The 17,825-nt window shown below is 41.3% G+C and overlaps 2 protein-coding genes across 2 annotated transcripts in view; one reads left to right on the top strand and one right to left on the bottom strand.

Annotated features, from left to right (window-relative positions):
* Positions 1-9,201, top strand: part of LOC145457774 (uncharacterized) — a 35,395-nt gene extending 26,194 nt beyond the window's left edge. The window contains exon 2 of the mRNA XM_080336056.1: positions 7,659-9,201. Coding sequence (XP_080192182.1) covers positions 7,700-8,857 — 1,158 coding nt within the window. The 5' untranslated portion in view covers positions 7,659-7,699 and the 3' untranslated portion in view covers positions 8,858-9,201. The remainder of the gene's footprint in view (positions 1-7,658) is intronic.
* Positions 9,202-15,912: 6,711 nt separating this feature from the next.
* LOC145457775 (uncharacterized) lies at positions 15,913-17,825 on the bottom strand. Its single transcript, XM_080336057.1, has one exon. It carries the CDS (start codon positions 17,439-17,441, stop codon positions 16,284-16,286), a length of 1,158 nt encoding a protein of 385 aa, XP_080192183.1. The 5' UTR covers positions 17,442-17,825; the 3' UTR covers positions 15,913-16,283.

Raw genomic sequence — 17,825 nt, 5'->3', positions numbered from 1 at the left:
CGCAACGTGATAGTTTACAACAGCTTGCGATTCTTGTTAGTTGAGGATATGAACTAAGCAAAGTATATGAGCATCAGGGTCGTTAGGGAAGTGAACTTTTCTGTTGGCAATTATTTATGGTGTGCTCGTTAGTGTTCTTAGTCCAATTTGTGTAGAAACCATATTACGGGGTTCAGATATATGATAGATATGTCTGTAGACATCGATTCTGTCCCTGTTTGCCCATGCTTAGAGATCACTGACTATAGCATTTACGTGAATAAAATCAGCTGTTACGCCCGTTGAATTGCTGCGAGATTTGATCATAATGGTAAATAACAGTATGGTTTAATAGATATTTCAACAGCGCATTAAAATTATGCCGCATATCAGGGTTCGGTGTGCAGTGCAGTGTGCGAGCCTATTGAGTCAAGATTACATTGCCTGCTATTTTGCAGTCCAGAAAACGACTTGGATTCTATAATCGACCATTTCTGATATTTTTGATCACTTCCGTTCCGGTCATAGGTCTAAACTCATTCCCAGCTCAGCTATGAGCGGTCGGGTAATTCTAGTTGTCTGATTAGAGCAAATTGCCGGTAATTTTACTCTAATCAAATCTGAACAAAATGTTTTTTTGCTCTAATTATATCTCCAGTCCAATTCGTGAAGTGTTTATATGCCATAGTTTTATTTATTATCTAATTTTGGTTTTCTTGAAAATGCTGTAGAACTCTACAGTGTACCTGTACGACGTACGTAAGCCGTACAGTACTGTGCCAAACCAGCCAAGCCTGTTGTGTAGGCCTAGACCAGTGGTTCCCAACCGGTGTGCCGCGGCACACTAGTGTGCCATTTACGTCTCGCAAGTGTGCCGCGAGCGATTTCTTCGAAATTATGCGCAAAGATAATTCTAGTTTATAGCAAACGATCAGTAATCTGGAATCCATCTTGATATGAAGTTGACAAATCTAAAGGTTATGCTCGCAATCAATATCCCCCGCGAATTCGCTTTACCCGACATATCGCGTACCTTGAAGGCTGAATTCAGTTTTGCACAATGCGTTGTGTGATCGCACAGAAGAGCAGACTTGGCTGCGCCTGTATGACAATTGCAGTTTTCTAATCATCATTGTCTCCCCAATCACTAGCGAGAAATGAACTCCTTGGAAAGTGACGTTTGCGTTTTCAAATTAGAATTACATCCACAGCCGTCAACATTGAGATGGTTAGGTAGCGTGCAGGCACTTCCGCTAGAGTTTAGGTTTGTAGTACAACGTTGGGTTACCAGCGACGAATATGAGAATTGAGAAGTAGGTTGATCTAATTATATAAATTTAAAAAAAATATCGCCGCTGATATTATTATGTAAGCCGATTGCCAAAACGTTTGAAGTTTCAACAAGATTGCAACAGCTAAAAATTCAAACCCTCACACGGAAGCGGAGAAAGTATATCTTCCGGCTTGCACTAGAACAGGGGTTCTTAAAAAGTGGGCCATGACCCACTGGTGGGTCGCATGAGTAATTTGAGGCGGGCCACAGAGCTATTTGGAAAATTGTAGAATTAGTGAAAGTTTCGAGGGCCGCAACTGTCTCACCCCAAACCCTCAATAGGGTGGAGTTCAAAGGGGCCCGAAATTATTTCGTTTGTTGTTAGTTGGAGAAGATCTATTGAACTTGAAAATTTTCATCGCGCTTTGCGCGATTTCATGTCTCTATACAGGCCTACATTTACATATGATTAGAAGGCTGAGAGAAAAATGTGCATATTTGCGAGAAGCAGCAGCGATTACCAGACATATTGTACAGGATTACAACTATAGGATAAGAGGTGGGCCACAGAACATTTTCAAACCCGAATATGGGCCACAGCCAAAAAAAAGGCCGAGAACCCCTGCACGGGAATTTAAAACAAATGCTTGCATGGGGACAAAGCAGATGAATTGAAAACGATTCCCAAGTCAAATAACATCATTCCTAGACGTATTTGGGACATGTCCAGAGATATTAGCATACTTGGTAGATATCATTGACGACCTAAATAAGACAGATATCGTTACGCAAGGCAAGAATGAAATCTATTATCTTCAACAGACGATAGTAGAACATTGCAAGAGAAATTAAAAGTGCGGTCAGTACGAGCAGATGTAGGAGATTGTAGACTGTTTTCCCATTCCTGCGAAACGAATACCGCGGAAATCGCGGCATCAGTTGTTCAGCATCTCGAATGTTTGCATGCAAAAATAAACACTTATCCAACACTTGTCGCTGAAAACTATATGCATGGGTAAGAAGCTCATTTTTGCCGCAGGAAACCCATTTTACTTTAAATCTCAAATAGAAGGAAGAGCTGATTGACATTCGCAATGAGGGAAACTTTAAGTTAGGGTACAATGTGATGGCTCTCGACGAAATGCACGTTCAGACATTGAAAGATGAAAGGATATGCGCAAGAAGTCAAGCGCAAATTTCGCAGTGACTTTATTTGTGATGAAATTCAATAAATTGTTTTGTTTTCGCTAGAACTGTTGAATTTAACATTGAAACATTTTGGAATGACTGCAGGCATGGTCACATTCGTCATCGTTACTACTGAAGTGGGTGATGTTAAATGTATGCAGTTCGCAGGACCCGTAAGCCAAAAAATTTCAGAACTACTGTGCTGGTGTGCCGCGAATTATTTTTCATTTCCAAAGGGTGCCGCGAGGTCGAAAAGGTTGGGAACCAATGGCCTAGACATTTGCTGTTCTCATGCTCATGATAATGAATTGATATGATCTGAACTTGATTCAATGTCCCAGTTTTCGCTAAGTCGGTTATTATGATCTAATTTGGGAAAAAAACTGTAGCTACAAGTCTAATTTTAATCTACTTTCGAAAAGTGTGTAGTTATAATTACAGTAATTTTAGTTAAATTTGGAAAATAGCTGTGTCGCTTCAATTATAATCTAATTTCGAAAAGCTTCAAATTTTGCAGTGGTTCAAGTCGGTGAGCGATGCCAGGCACTCGTACGGCAACACTAATCATACGGGATTCACGTCATAGTTTTGTTTCACATATCTTACGACCTTGAAATCAATCACAACTTTCATTCTTGGGCGTGGTCAGGATGACTATTGAGGGGGTGGATAAATTTCAGGACGTAATGAATCATGCCAGAAGAGGCCAGTGTTGGTGTGAAGTAGTAAATTGGCGCAGGGAAGATGAGTAAAACACCGAGTGCGAGTACGCTTTCGTAACATATGTGCGGTAAACCAGAGCAGTCGGGCGAAAGGTCCTCTTCGCCTTGCTCTGTCTGTTCTAGCTTAAAATGGGCCTAATAGATCATCCACGAATGAAACATCCTGTATTAGTGGGTCAGTGTTAGCCTATTCAAAAATGAAATGGACATTGATAGCGTTTAGACAGGGGCTGCTCGAGTTGCGGACCGCAGTCCGAATGATGACCTTCCAGCGTTGAATCCAGAATTATTGCGATGTTTGTATGATGGAGAAAGTTTGACAAAATGTTGTTAACATGTGGCGTGTTATTTCCTTCGAATAGATCTTGAAGTTTGATCCATCACCATATGAGAGGTGGCCACTGTTCAGTAACGAAGTACTTCTACTTTTTCGGACTACTGAAGTTGGTTTTGCGTACTCGCACTACGTAACTCAAGTGTTTTATTTTTCCCATTTATACTTCTACTATAACAGTTTGTTGGCAACACTGCTAGCTTTTTGCAATTTAGATTTTGAAAAATAGAAGGTATTTTGGGATAAGTGTGCATGTGCACTGTGCATCACTTCCCTCTCGGAAATTGTCATAACATAAGAACCGCGTGTAATAACACCCCTAGCATGGCAACTGTTCATATTTCCGAGGATTGTGCGTGTATCGTCATTTGTCAATTTGCATTACTCGCAATAATACTTGTAAAATTTAAAAGCAGCTCTCCGATTATGTGCTATAAGGATGCGATCCCTCTTACCCAGGGGTGGTCAACCTATTTGCTGTCACTGCCGCATTACATTACTCATGTAGCCTACTGCCGCATTGCAGGGCATATATAGTCATAATAGACTAGCTGAACGCCAAATACTCATATTAATCTGTCTATATCCAATATCCATGTCCATTTCGCGTGAAATCCGTACTAATCTATTTATTCCTATCGGCTTATGCGGGCACCAAAATTGCGAGTGGTCATCAGCGCGAAAATTTTTCATATTCACGAATTAATTCCGTAAATAATGTTAGTAGTTTGCTATACCACATGTATCCTTTCTCAGCCCATGTGATCAGATACACTGGTAGAGTTAATGAAAGTGGTGTTTTCGGAAATTATAAATGATGATGCATCTTTGGTTGGACCAATTGGTATTAGTCACTTGGCTGCGCATTAGGGCTCTTCAAAAATGACTTTTTTTCTCAAATCGTAAAATTGTAAATTTTCTGTTCACCCCATGAAAGTGTTAGGCTGTCTATAGAAACGATGTTCACCAAATTTGGTTCAATTGCAACCAGTGGAAGCGGAATTATTGCCGTCGAAAAATTTTGATTTGAATAAAATAGTATTTACGGTGACCGATTCTTTGTTTATTTATTATAGTTGTGATCACCGTAAATACTATTTTATTCAAATCAAAATTTTTCGACGGCAATAACTCCGCTTCCAGTGGTTGGAATTGAACCAAATTTGGTGAGGATCGTTTCTATAGACAGCCTAACACTTTCATGGGGTGAACAGAAAATTTACAAATTTTTTATTATTTATTTTTATATAATAAGTAGAAACTTTCATCTCCTGTAGCAAAGCGGTCACTGGCTGGAATTGAACCAAATTTTGTATGTAGGCTTAAATTAGGTAACCTAACAATTTTATCAAGTAGCCAGTACGATTTGAGAAAAAGAGTCATTTTTGAAGAGCCCTACTGCGCATGCTGTTATTTCTTGGCCTCTCGACAGGTTTTTTGGTGTAGTGGAAAGATACTGCAATCGCCCAAACGCAGCAGAAACAAATTTCTTCAGTGAGGCGCACCCGATACCGAGTTTGAATTTCTATATGGGGCGCATCATTTTCCTCTGTTGTTCGCATCTGTATACTGTGGGATTCAGATTGTAAAGGGCGCTACTGTATTAAAATTGAAATATGAAGCCATTGAATCACGGCTAGCTCGATGAAAAATTCAAGATTAATTAAAATCTCTCAAATTCGGGAGTCAATTCGTAAATTCAATTTGTATTTCGACTGCCGCCAACACATACTAATTGAATCACCATTCCCTTACGGCCGCATGTTGGCCACCCCCGCTCTAACAAATCACTTTTTGAAGCGAATTGTGTACCCGTGGGCCGGATCCGGCTCGCGACGGGATTTTGTCCGGCCCGCGAACAGTTTCCCGTCTTACATTATAATGTGGCCCGCGGCCGATTTCCCCCACTACTTGCTTATTAAGTCAAATATTAGTAACTGCATGTATGTTAATATATACATGCGTGCGCAACGTGCGAGAGTGGAGCTTATGCGTAAGCTCGTCGAAGCGAGAAGACTTGCATATAGGCATTTACGATCTACTCAACCCTAATATTGTACGTGTTAATCATGGTTTAGACTACAATGGTCTTTTACACCAGGCCGATATTCTTCTTATTTTTGATTCCGTCAGCGCCGACTTGTAGCACACCCCACTTCTAGGTTTTCATAAGACACCGCTTGCAGAGATGAGATGGCGAGGAGGAGCTCAGATAAACCTCCAACACTTAGGTAGGAATTCTGGAGTCGACCTCGATCGGACTCGAACTCACAAGCCATTGGTGTTGTAGCTGTGGATTACACCACTACGCTATCTCGCCACCTACTCAACCCCAATGAATTGATATCTTAGTAAATTTGGGGTACCGGGCTGCTTGAACGCCTTGAAATCTTGTACCGTGTGTTGATGGATCAGAGAGAAGCAGACATGGCGGCACCTGTATGACAATGCTGTTCTCAAATCAACATTGTGTTCGTCATTATCGACGAGAATTGGCTTTGAAATGACATTGCTGTTGTTTCGGGCTTATCATATTTTGGAAATCTGAAAAGAGGACGCTTTTTCAAAATTTTCAGACCTGAATACCGGAGGAAAAACCTGAAAATGGTAATTTTTTTCCCACTTCGTGATTGGTTGACTAAAATAAGGTCAACTATCTGACTCAAACCCCGAATAACAGTATCCATTTCACATTATACGCTGGTTGACTGAAAAAAACAGCTTTCCGGCTCAGTTCCCGAAGCAGCCGCCGGAGCGTTGCTTCAGTGCTGATTTTCTGTATCTCTATATTTAACCAAAATTCGCAAAAAAGAGGACATTAGGGCGTCCTCCGAGGACACTTTAAAAATAAGAACGTAATGTATAACCATTCTGCTGTTAAAATACATTAATTAAATACGATTTATTCCTTGTATATGTGGATAAATGGGCGAATAATGTATCGATTCAGCAATCCGGCCCGCCAAGTACCTAATTTTCCTATATCCGGCCCGCCAACTGGAGAAGTTGCCCGCCCCTGACTGAAGTAGTAACGCTGCCGACTTTGCCAACTTCTGCTGAATATATATTCATGATCAAATCTCGTCTCAACAGCTGCATCAGCCCACTCAAATTTGCAACAGGCTGTTTAATTTCTATATTGATGCTCAAATATCCGTATTTGATTACTGCGTGAGCACTGTTCAGTATGCAAAATAGTTCATATGAGCCTTCGTTAGGCTCTCGTGTACACTATATTTAGGTATATCACGCATTGGGTTTGTGTACCGTAAACTGAGTTGTTTCCTTGGGTCGCTGAAAATAAAACAATCCGGATTCGCTGATGTTTCTCACTTGGCAAGCGGATGGATGACTAATCGGCAGTATTTCAGAAATTTAGAGAAGGCAGTATTTTGAGCAATACGGTCAACGACACATGACTGCGTTCGATCACTTATGCGGAATCCGTCATGCGTTAGGTCAGAAAAGATTTTGCTGAGCTCTGAAGTTTAATATTTGTCAAATGTTTTCTTTCGTCGTTTCCTATTAAATCAAAAATGAACGAATTTCACGCTTTTATCAATGCTCTAGTCTAGTTTGAAAATCAATTATTATCTTGAAAATTACGTCATAAAGGTATTGACGCACAGCTGTAAAGTCCGGAAATTCCTAACGAGCTCGTTATATTATAGATGTGGAATGGAATAGAATCGAATCGAACGTGTTTAACGCAAACACGCATATGCGACATGTGGTACTCTCAAGTAGTATTTCTTGTGCTTTTGCTTTTGATATGTGTTTACCTGTGGCAATATTTCGCGCATCTGTGGATATGATCCTTGTGGTGAATTTGACATCTTCCGCGCATATCACATATACGACATGCCTGTAAGTGTATAGGCTATAATACAATGACACCGATAAGGATGTATCGAAAATGGAATAGTGCACTCTTCATTTTGCTTTACTACATATACCCCTGTACTGGTCAGGTAGCCTGACTAGCCTCCCTTTCATATTGATCCTCCGCCTTACGCAGAAGGATATATTGAGCGGAAGGCGTAGTCACTGCATTCCTATATGACTCATCGTAGTTTGACGTTAATAGCACATCTGATATTTAACGACTCTTTAAAATTTAATCTCTAGTCACTATCAAGCAGCCTGGCTGTATGCTGCGTAGATAACTTGTAATTTGCAACCCGTCCATCGATTCCTCCAGAGATGCCTACGCTCAATTCGATCATAGCTGCACCGGTACAAGAGCAAGCCGCGACCACAGCGATACCCCGCTCAAATTTATCCGCCGCGGAACCGGCGTACGATACCATCGAGGTTTTAATACCGATTTGTGAGGCCGTCAACATCGCGATGTTATGTCTGGTCAGCTGGATATTAATCTGCATGTTTATCTACGGAAAAGCGACCAGGAAATGGAGAGTGCCGTCGTCAGAACGAGCCAAACTCGACGGCGGAAAAATATACGTGGCCTGCATTGTGGCAGTAGCATGGAGTATACCGAGACTTGCGCTTAGCCAGCTGCTTTTTCACCCACGGTTTTTCCCGTACTGCGAATTAATCATGGACATCGGCGTGGTCGCTTATTACGTCGTACTTTGGCAGGTGTACTTCTTCTTGTGGTTACGCCATAGAGCAATTTATGCGCACCCGACTGTAAAGGGCATGATGGGACGTTATTCGAACTGTGTCAGCTGGACCATGCTGATAACCCTGTCTCTCATTTCCGTTGGAGTTCTGTGCGGCTTTACTATACCCCACTCGTACAAAACTATAGATATTGGCTGCGTAATTTCGGAAAACATAGACGGCGTCATGGCGTGGAATGTCAGTGCCAACTTGATACTCGGCGTGTTCCTCGTGTTGTCGCAAGGCACGTTTCTAAGCCTCTTTATTTATCCGATGGTCATCACTAAGAAAATGAGACAACAATCTTTCGGTTCCTCCACAAAATCAACCCCCAAAAGACTATCAGTACGAATGAAAGACAAAATGAAAGAAACGGTGGCTTGCGTTGGAGAAAATAAGTGCCCTACTATCAGACGCCTTGCCGGTAATAAAAAAGAAAGCGTCGACACAATATCAGCTACTCTCATACGCTCTGTTATCGGGGCTTCGGTAGCTGTCACTTCGGACTTGGCGGTTGCGTTTCTGGCCGCCTTTTTCATTCCCGGACACATACCGCGAGCTATCACTGTGACGATTTACGACTTGAGCCTCGTAATAAGCTTGCTCGGGATCATGGGCACGTTCGGCGCTAATATGAATATCATTCTCATATTCTGTAAAAAGACCAAGAACGTCCGGCCCACGTCTACTGACAGTAATCGATCCAGGACTATGAGTACTGAGATTTTCGATTGATCCTATAACGGATGAGGTTATTAATAGAGTTCGGCCTGAAATATCGGCTTTCTAAAGCGGCCCGGAGAGAAATTAGTAGATGGAATTCTCTTCTACGACCTTAGATGCCCAGTGCACTCTGCACATGCACAGTGCACACTGCACAAGCACACGTATCACGCATGAAAAGAGTCAAAGCTCAAGGGGCCAACCGTTTTTTCACAATTTCAATTCTTTTTTTTTTATTATGCACATTGCACACGCCCGATCGCGACCAACAATGTTCAGTGTCATATAAATAACGTTTTCTATTCGCCTATTTTCAGCCTTAATTCAATTCCTTCAATAAAATGATTTCACGGAAATTCTGTATACTCGTGGGTTATTGTTTGTGCTATTATGGAAGTTTGCAGTACGCTGGGAGGTTTAGGGTTGATGATGATAGTTTAGCGGATGTGACTGCTCCTTAACGAAGGGCGGGATTCCTCCTGTCGATTAATCGTCATCGGAAATGACGCTTGCAGTGGCTGCAGAGCTATCATAATGGCGGGGCACCGTCATGATGCTTGCGCATGTCGACTTTTGGCTCGTATGAAGGTGTGAGGTCACCATCAGACTTGATGTAGATCCGACGCATTGCGTAGGTATAATGCGCATTGCGCATATGACGCAGTCCATGGCCAAGCATGTAAGCCTAACAAGCGTGCAAAATCGATATCCGACGAGCACAGGCTGTCAATTATTTCGCCATACAATACACCAACTTGACACAGACACAATAACTTGTTCATTATAACATCCTCTTCGCATAGGTGTTGTTATTGTCATTACTGTTCTTTATTAAACAAAAATATTGGCTCTTATCGCCTGCCGGTCTTTTGCACCACAGACAAAGACACTCGTTGTTGCTGTTTATGGTATTCCTGATGCTTTCCAACTACAATGTGTAATATAGTTCAATGTATTTAAAACGTTCCAGTAAAAACCGCACAACCAGTCCTCTCGCCTTCGAGCCCGTTCTGTCGATCGCGTGACCGGAGCGTCAGGAGCACACATATAACACTGGTCAACACATATTTTTAGGCAGACAAAGTAAGAGTGGTTTTGGGGGTTTCTGAAGGGCACTGATTCCGAATATGACCTTAGTTTTTTCAAATTGGCTCTTGTTGTGGAGATAACCCATGGGGCTGTTTTGACCAAAATCTCCCATTTTCGCGGTAATGACTAGATATAAAATCGGCTTAGTGGTACTATAAAGTTTAGAAATCCAATATACTTATTATTTTTACACACAGAAGACTATACTAAATCAAAATACAGCAACAGCACTATATTTTGGGGTATTAGATTTATCATAGTTACAGACTTTCACGGATATCATGTGTACACAAATAAACTCCAGTGATGTATAGAAGTATTTACCTAGATACTGAAATAACGTGGCATTAATTCAATCAGTTTTACGTCAACCACCTATTGTAAATTTGAAATCATCAGTTGGAATACAATATTATTGATATATTTTTAAATCGAAATTGTTTTTTTTTATACGATTTTCGCCCGTAAGCTATTTAGTGCAGTTTCTCGAAAGGTTCCGGCAACGGTCTGACATAATATGATCAATGGTTCATCTCATCTGCCCTGGTATCTTTCTATTGTTGTTCTGATGTCTTGTTAGAACATCTCCCCTTGCTAATCAACATGATGATCGGGAAATATATCAAGATGACTGAACAGGAAGTGAACTTTTATGCTCATGTTTGTTCCAAGTCTTCGATATGCAGATACGAATTTTCGGACCAACTGTTTGTAGTTGGGTGCTCTGTGATCAGCTAAAAGGTTTTATTTACTACATCTTAGGAGAAATTACATGCTGTGAACTCCTCCTAATGTGAAATTGGAATCTTTCATCGGTATCCGAATATACCAGATACCAGATTTAAGCTTCTCGTTTGATAGGGTTACTAGGTATACCCACTTCGTTGACTCAGTGGAAAATTATCCATTTACCAGTCAAAAGAAATGAGACACAAATAAGTATTGTAGTTAAGCCTTTCAAGAACAAATTTTATAGTTTTATACTCCTCTTTAATCTTGGTAGAATGACCAATTGATACAGGAGAAGATGAATTTCCGTTTCGGAAAAGTACAACTTTTAGGCTTGACAAACTGCTTCTTTGACAAACAAATATTTCGCATCATGCCATGTTAATATTGATAGAATGACTGAGAATGACATGAGGGCTCTTCATAGTCAATTAGCCATTTATGCGCAGTATAAAATTAGAAAAAACTACGATTTTCTTCCCACCAAGTGAAATATTTAAGGGTAAATACAGTAATTTTGGGCTTTTTTAGGGGTATAAATATCTTCTGACAGAGAGCCAATCTGACAAAACTAATGTGATATTCGTAATCAGCAACCTCAAAAACCCCAGAAACGGCTCTCAGATGTTCTGCCTAAAATTTTTTTTTTCATTTTGTTGACCAGTGTAATCATCACGTTAAACACAATCACACAATGGTCATTTGCATCAGGGCTATATTCTTCAATATCATCCATGGCTGCCGATTGTAGCACCGTCCACTTCTAGGCTTTTTGAGACACCACCTACGCGGAAGAGATGGCGAGGAGGAGCCTAGAGCAGATAACACGCTTGTGTCCTTGTCAGCCCAATATCACAACTACGATACCGCCAATCAAGGTTTCAACAGTACAACACAGTAATAGTATTTAGAGGCGTCCACCCCTCAAATCAACTGATAAACATGATCATAATCCTCAGTCATAACACAGATGAAAGACGTAGTGACCACGCATTTCCTGCCCGGTTCCACTCGACGTAGTTATAACCAGGAATGTTACTGCACGCGTCATAAGCTCTATACTTACAATTCGTATATCGCGATTCAAGACTGACTCAACTTTACCATAATATGAATACCACCATTTGAGAGACCAGTAAAACAAACCCTATATAAAGTTCTACCGATTCAATGAAACATGCAACTATGCAATTCTCGCAATTACGAAGCCTACTAAGGAATATTTTTCTATAGATAGTGTACATTACGTAATTGCGGATACGGAGTTGGTGGCGGCAGACGAAATGCTGAATACAGTGTGACGTTTTAGCTAGATGGTTTACCCGGCAACTTGGGTATCAAAGCGTATAGTTATTAGACAGCATAAAATGCGATGATATGGATCAGTTCAACACTACTGCAATCGGTGAAACAATTGCAAGCATGCGATTTGAAAGGACTACAACGACCACAAACACGACAGATATGCGGACATACATTGACATGTGCAAAGTCATCAATATAGTTTTAATATGCGCTGTTACGTGGATCTTGACTGGACTGTTATCCAACTGGATAAGGACTCGGAGATCGGAAGCGAATCAATTCAATAGTTTTGACAGAGGGGCGATATTCACATCGTGTGTAGTTACAGTTGCCTCTAGCTTTCCAAGACTTGTACTTTCGTCGTCACTGCTCTATTCGCGAGGCTTCCTCAATTGCAATATTTTTGTGAATATAGGCGTGGGCGCTTATACTGTTGTTATTTGCCAAGTGTATCTTTTCTTGTGGTTAAGACACCGCATGATATCCAATCATCCGAGGATAACGCTGTCGGTCGGTGTCTGGTATAAAGTCGCAAGTATCGCGACGATTGTATGCATATTTGCAATTGCTATTGGCGCGTTGTCCACTTATTTTGCCATTGAAACTCATGTTGAAGGAGAATATGGCTGTGTAGTAGTGCCCAAAGCCGGAAATATATATCTAATACCGAATGTTATACTTGTTACTTATCTGGTATTATTTCAATTCACGCTCATGGTTTTATTCGTATACCCAATGTACAAGCTTATAAGAGCTACCGCTAACCGCGACGCTGGCGTTGTGAGAGATCCTGCAACTCCAGCCGTAACCCATCGCTCCACGGCGGTGAAAATTATGCGGATTATATGCTCCCCGCGATCAAAACGTGACATAATATCCTCTACGTTAGCGCGGTCTATATCTGGTACATTATTCACGGTAGTGGCGGATTCCATCGTAACTTTGTTGGTATTTGTGGCTGTACCAGAACGAGTCCCAACCGCGGTCAAGTTTACTTTATATGATGTCGGCCTCGTTATGAGTATGTTAGGCATGCTGATGACATTTCAAGAAAAGCGCAGGATATTTTTCGCATGCCTCCCAATTTCTAACTGGCCGATTTCGCCGTCTCGTAGGCCAAGTTTTCAGAATGGAATTATGACATTGTCCCACCAGTACCATCCCGGTATAAATGTACGTTCCAATGTTACGTTTAAGGGATTATAAAACCTTCTTCGATAACATTAATTGCTTCGTCATTTTGAAACACGTCTGATCAGACGCAATAAAACCCTGTGACCATACGCGTGTGCGTGTTCTCGAGATCAAGCCAGCGACTCTTACGATAGCAAAGGCGATACCGTTGCAATACCGTATGCGAGCTGTCGATCGCGTAATGCTTTCCGCGGCTTCGCGACATACGGTCCTGCGGACGGATATGACGTCTGCGAATTCTGGCGATAGCGGCCGGATATGTAGTAACGGAGCGCGAGTCGGACTCAGTAACATTGCTATTTGAATTGCGTAGCACTCATTTGGCAGCATCCATTCGGTTCAGAAACAGTGAAGTAACTGTTGTCATACATATATCCTCCGTAACACGATTCGGATTACACCATATCCGGAGATACCAACGCATTAACGAACAGTAATCGTTCGTAATAAACCAATTTTCTGGGTGAGTAAATCAAGACTGGACCATATAGTTGTACTATTGTAGGGTCACCACATTTTGAAAATCTGCTAAGAGAACACCTTTTCAGAATTTTCATACTTGCAAAACCGGAGGAAAATCCTGAAGAAAAAACGATAAATTTTACCACTTCGTGGTCGGTTGACTAAAAAAAGGTCAGCGCCCAAAACACAGTTTTTTCCTTCACACTATCAGGTGGTTGACTAAAAAAAATTATAAAAAAAAGGTCAACTTTACGGTCAGGTCCCGAAATACCCGCCGGAGCGTTACTTCGGTGCTGATTTACGTTATCTCAGTCGAATTCGGCCGTAAATTTGACCAAAATTCTCAAAAAAGAGGAAAAAAGGGCGTCCTCCAACGACACTTTCAGAAAAGTCAAAAAAGAGGACAAATCCTCTTAAAAGAGAGCTTATGGTAACCCTATACTATTGCAATATCTATTCACGTGAAAGCGATTATTATTAAATTACATTATGACTGATTTCCACCACCGCGACAAGAAACTAGCAAGTCTTCAGGGTGCGGCAATACTATATCAACGGTCATCACGTGGTGCAACAGACCTTTCATGGTGATATGCCCTACTTCATTTTTACCATCTGTAATAATAATAATAATCAACGGTCAATCAGGAAACGAATCGTTAGTTTCGGTCTAGTAAACAAACTCTAAAATTTACGTTCAATCACCCTACGCAAAATGCATAATAAGTATTCATAGGAATCGAAGTGAATCTCTGATTACTAGGGCAAGTTTTTGCAACTTTTGCAACTTCTTTTTACAGCTTTCGGCAGCTTCCTAAATACTCAGAAATTATGTAGTATGGTGTTTTATGCTGCTTGGAGGAATTTTATATAGCAACTTGTTGCAACTTTTCTCCAATTTTTCATGCAACTTTTTCCAACTTTATCGATTTTTCTTGCATATTTTTGCAACTTTTTCGATTTTTCATGAAACATTTTGCAAGTTTCTTCAATTTTTCATTCCACTAACTCTTTACTGGAAATATTTGGCACTATATCCTAATAGATCGATTGATTATTTCTTTGTCGTTTAAATTTGAGGTCCTTCCTGATTTGACTTACCTTCAGGCTAGACCTCCGAAAATTGTATTTTCACTGGATCAATTTTTTCAGGTTATTGATTTTGTTGAAGTCGCCAACACTGAGTTTTGCTACAATGCCTTGGATACGGATCGTTTCGAGCTTCTCATGCCCTAATAATTTCAAGGAACTTGTCCATAACTGCAACTTTTTTGTGCAACTTTTGTGGAAAATAAATGCAACTTTCCACGGATCTATTTGCAACAAAAACTTGCCCTACTGATTACTCTTGCTTTTTATCGAAATAACCAAAGCGTAAACGCTTATAAACGTCACTCGTATTATTATTTATGTTGGATCGGAAGTCGCGCCTATCGTGGTTTATGCCCTTGTGCGTATGGGAAAGGAATATATGAAAACAATAGCAACTATAGTCTGAGCTTGAGCTTTTCGGATCACGATCTCGCATATCGATTTCGCCTGCCGACACAAGTCATTTCTTTTTCACTGCTTGTCCTTTTTTGTGTTGTATTGTGTTACTCTTCATCCAATGAACATTTACATTCCTCTTATTTACATGTTCAAGGCCAGTGGCTCTCAAAGTTTTTAGAGCGCGACCAAAATCTCAGTTTTATTAGCAGAAGGAAACCCATTCTAATGCAAGTATGATCCGTTCGTACAGGCATGTGTAAAAAATGATGTTCAGAAAATCAAACGTATACGCATCACAGTTATATCAAACATGATTCATTACAAAAAATTCATTGATTCAGTGAGTTTGGTGTCACTGAAATTTTTCCATCATACATTTTCGTATTGAGAAATATGCGTTCAATCAGTGGCCACTTACTAGTCACGAACTCTTCGACGGAATATTTCAAGCTCAAGGTCCCCTTCCTGACAACGTCACTGTGAACCACTAGTCTGGAGTGTGAGGCTTGTAAACGGAGCCATCCTATGCGAGATTTATTGCCCTGTTGTTTGTTTTTGGATTTGTAATACAACGAAACCCATCAAATGTGTGGCATGACGAGTAACGCGTAAAAAAAATTAAATGCCGATTCTACCTACAAAGAGCACATTGCGGATGCGGAGAAACGATCTCTCATTGTTATTTCCGCTTAGCCCTGGTTACAGCAATTAGTCTTGCGGGACTTGTAACTTCGCGCCCACCACTTCCTAATCGGCCACAGCCCGAGATATTCAAGACAACAATCGACCAGCAAAAGCATTTTCGACAAGAATTTATATTACCTCACAAATTCAATACAAAATATAAAATCAATATACGCAATAAGGTACCAGTTTCGCTCGCGTAGGCCAATATACGAGCGATTGAAGCCCAAATCGGCACGGCAATCCCCACGGTCACAACCTTATCGTAGTCACGGTGTTACAGAGCGATAAAGCATTTCAGCGTTCTGTCAATCCCAAGTCGATCAGGACACAGATAAACTTAGACATCAAATGCGCAAGTCAGGCCATCACCGCACCCATATTGTTTACTCAGTGCCACAGAGCAATGAGGCGTTTGAGCTTTCTGTCAATCCACAGTCGAACGGGGCATTGGATACAATCCAACGGCGTAGGTTCCAGAATGTCAGACCATCTCAGTGCTCGCGGTTCTATTGACAGACTTCGGGAATGAATTCAAACTGCTCGACGATGACGAACGAGACATTGATTGCCTGCAGACGGTGAATAGAATTTTGCCGTTGCCTCCAAAAGTCGCCAGCATACAAAAAACGTTGATGACAAGGCTCACGTCGTATAGCGACACAGTAATAGCCCTCGAAACAGTACCCGGAACCACCATAGCCACAAGAAAAGCCACAACCAAGTCTGTCGAGACCGCGATAGTAGAACTCACAACGGAGCGGTAGATAATCCCGGATATGTTGTCGATTTCTTTTTTCTTGCAAACCCGCGCGCACGATCCCGCAACAATGCGCCCCAAATGTCGTTTTGAGTGGGCGTTATGATTATGGTTGCATTCTGGCGTTCGCTGTTCTTTCCTGATTTTCCTCGTCACAATCATAGGGTATATGAACAACAGCAGGAAATTGAACTGGGATACAAATAGGAACCCGCCGAGGATGTAATTGGCGCTTAGATCCCAGAAAGTCAAAGAGTCTGTATTGTTCACTGTTTTCTTGCGTACAACACAGCCATCCTTCTCACTGGTGAAGTCTACCGGATACACAAATCCAACCGTCACGGCCAGCGACGCAGCCGTGACAATCGACAGTAAAAACCAGCTGATACAGTTCGAGTATTTTCCCATGACTTGCTTCACCGTTGGGTGTGCGTATATGGCTCTGTGGCGAAGCCACAAGAAAAAGTACACCAACCACATCGATATTGAATACGCAGCGATGCCAAGGTCCATAGTGACTTCACAGTAATGGAATAATTCTTCGTGGAAGAGCAGCTGACTGAAAACTAACCTCGGCAAGGTAGCTCCTACCGCCACTATGCAGACGATGAATATATTTCCGCTGTCGACCTTTGTCTTATCGGTCGACGATCTCCATTTCCGGGTCCTTTTACCGAAAATGATCATATTCGCAAGTACCCACATAATCGTAATAATCATTACGATGTTGATCGCTTGGAAAAAGTAAAGATACGCTCTGGAACTGCTGTCTTCATTTCCCACGTTTGCTGACTCCACGGTAACACCATTGGCGACAGCATTGCTTCCCGAATTATTTTCAGAATTATAGCCCAAATATTCCATGTCCGTGCTGTTAGCCATGATTGTTATTCTGTCGCACGTTCCAAAGCGAAAGTGGCGATCCAAGTACTCCCAAGAATCGACGCAAATTAGATAGTATGCAATACAGGATCTAGCGTTGACGATTTTCCGGCCTTTCAGATTAAGCACTGCATCATGTTGTCTTGCATGCGATAGTCCGTGATTTCCGTCGCATTAGAATGTCTATACCTGCGTTTAGACAAATACCAAAATCCCGCATATGCTATTAACTGTCCATGTGCATTCCCAGTACTTAATACCAATAATCGCAGCCAACTATTGATTTGACTGCAGACGTTATGAAGGTGGATTAGCATACAACTGCAGTAAGCAACGAAGACACCGACATTAAAAACGTTATCGGTACACGTCTTTCTGCCACGT

This window comes from Botryllus schlosseri, chromosome 15, assembly GCF_051294905.1.
Source record: "Botryllus schlosseri isolate E-star chromosome 15, Bs_hap1, whole genome shotgun sequence".
Classification (NCBI taxonomy): domain Eukaryota; kingdom Metazoa; phylum Chordata; class Ascidiacea; order Stolidobranchia; family Styelidae; genus Botryllus; species Botryllus schlosseri.
The sequence above is the reverse complement of the archived record's forward strand: the minus strand, read 5'-3'. Positions and strand labels throughout refer to the sequence as shown.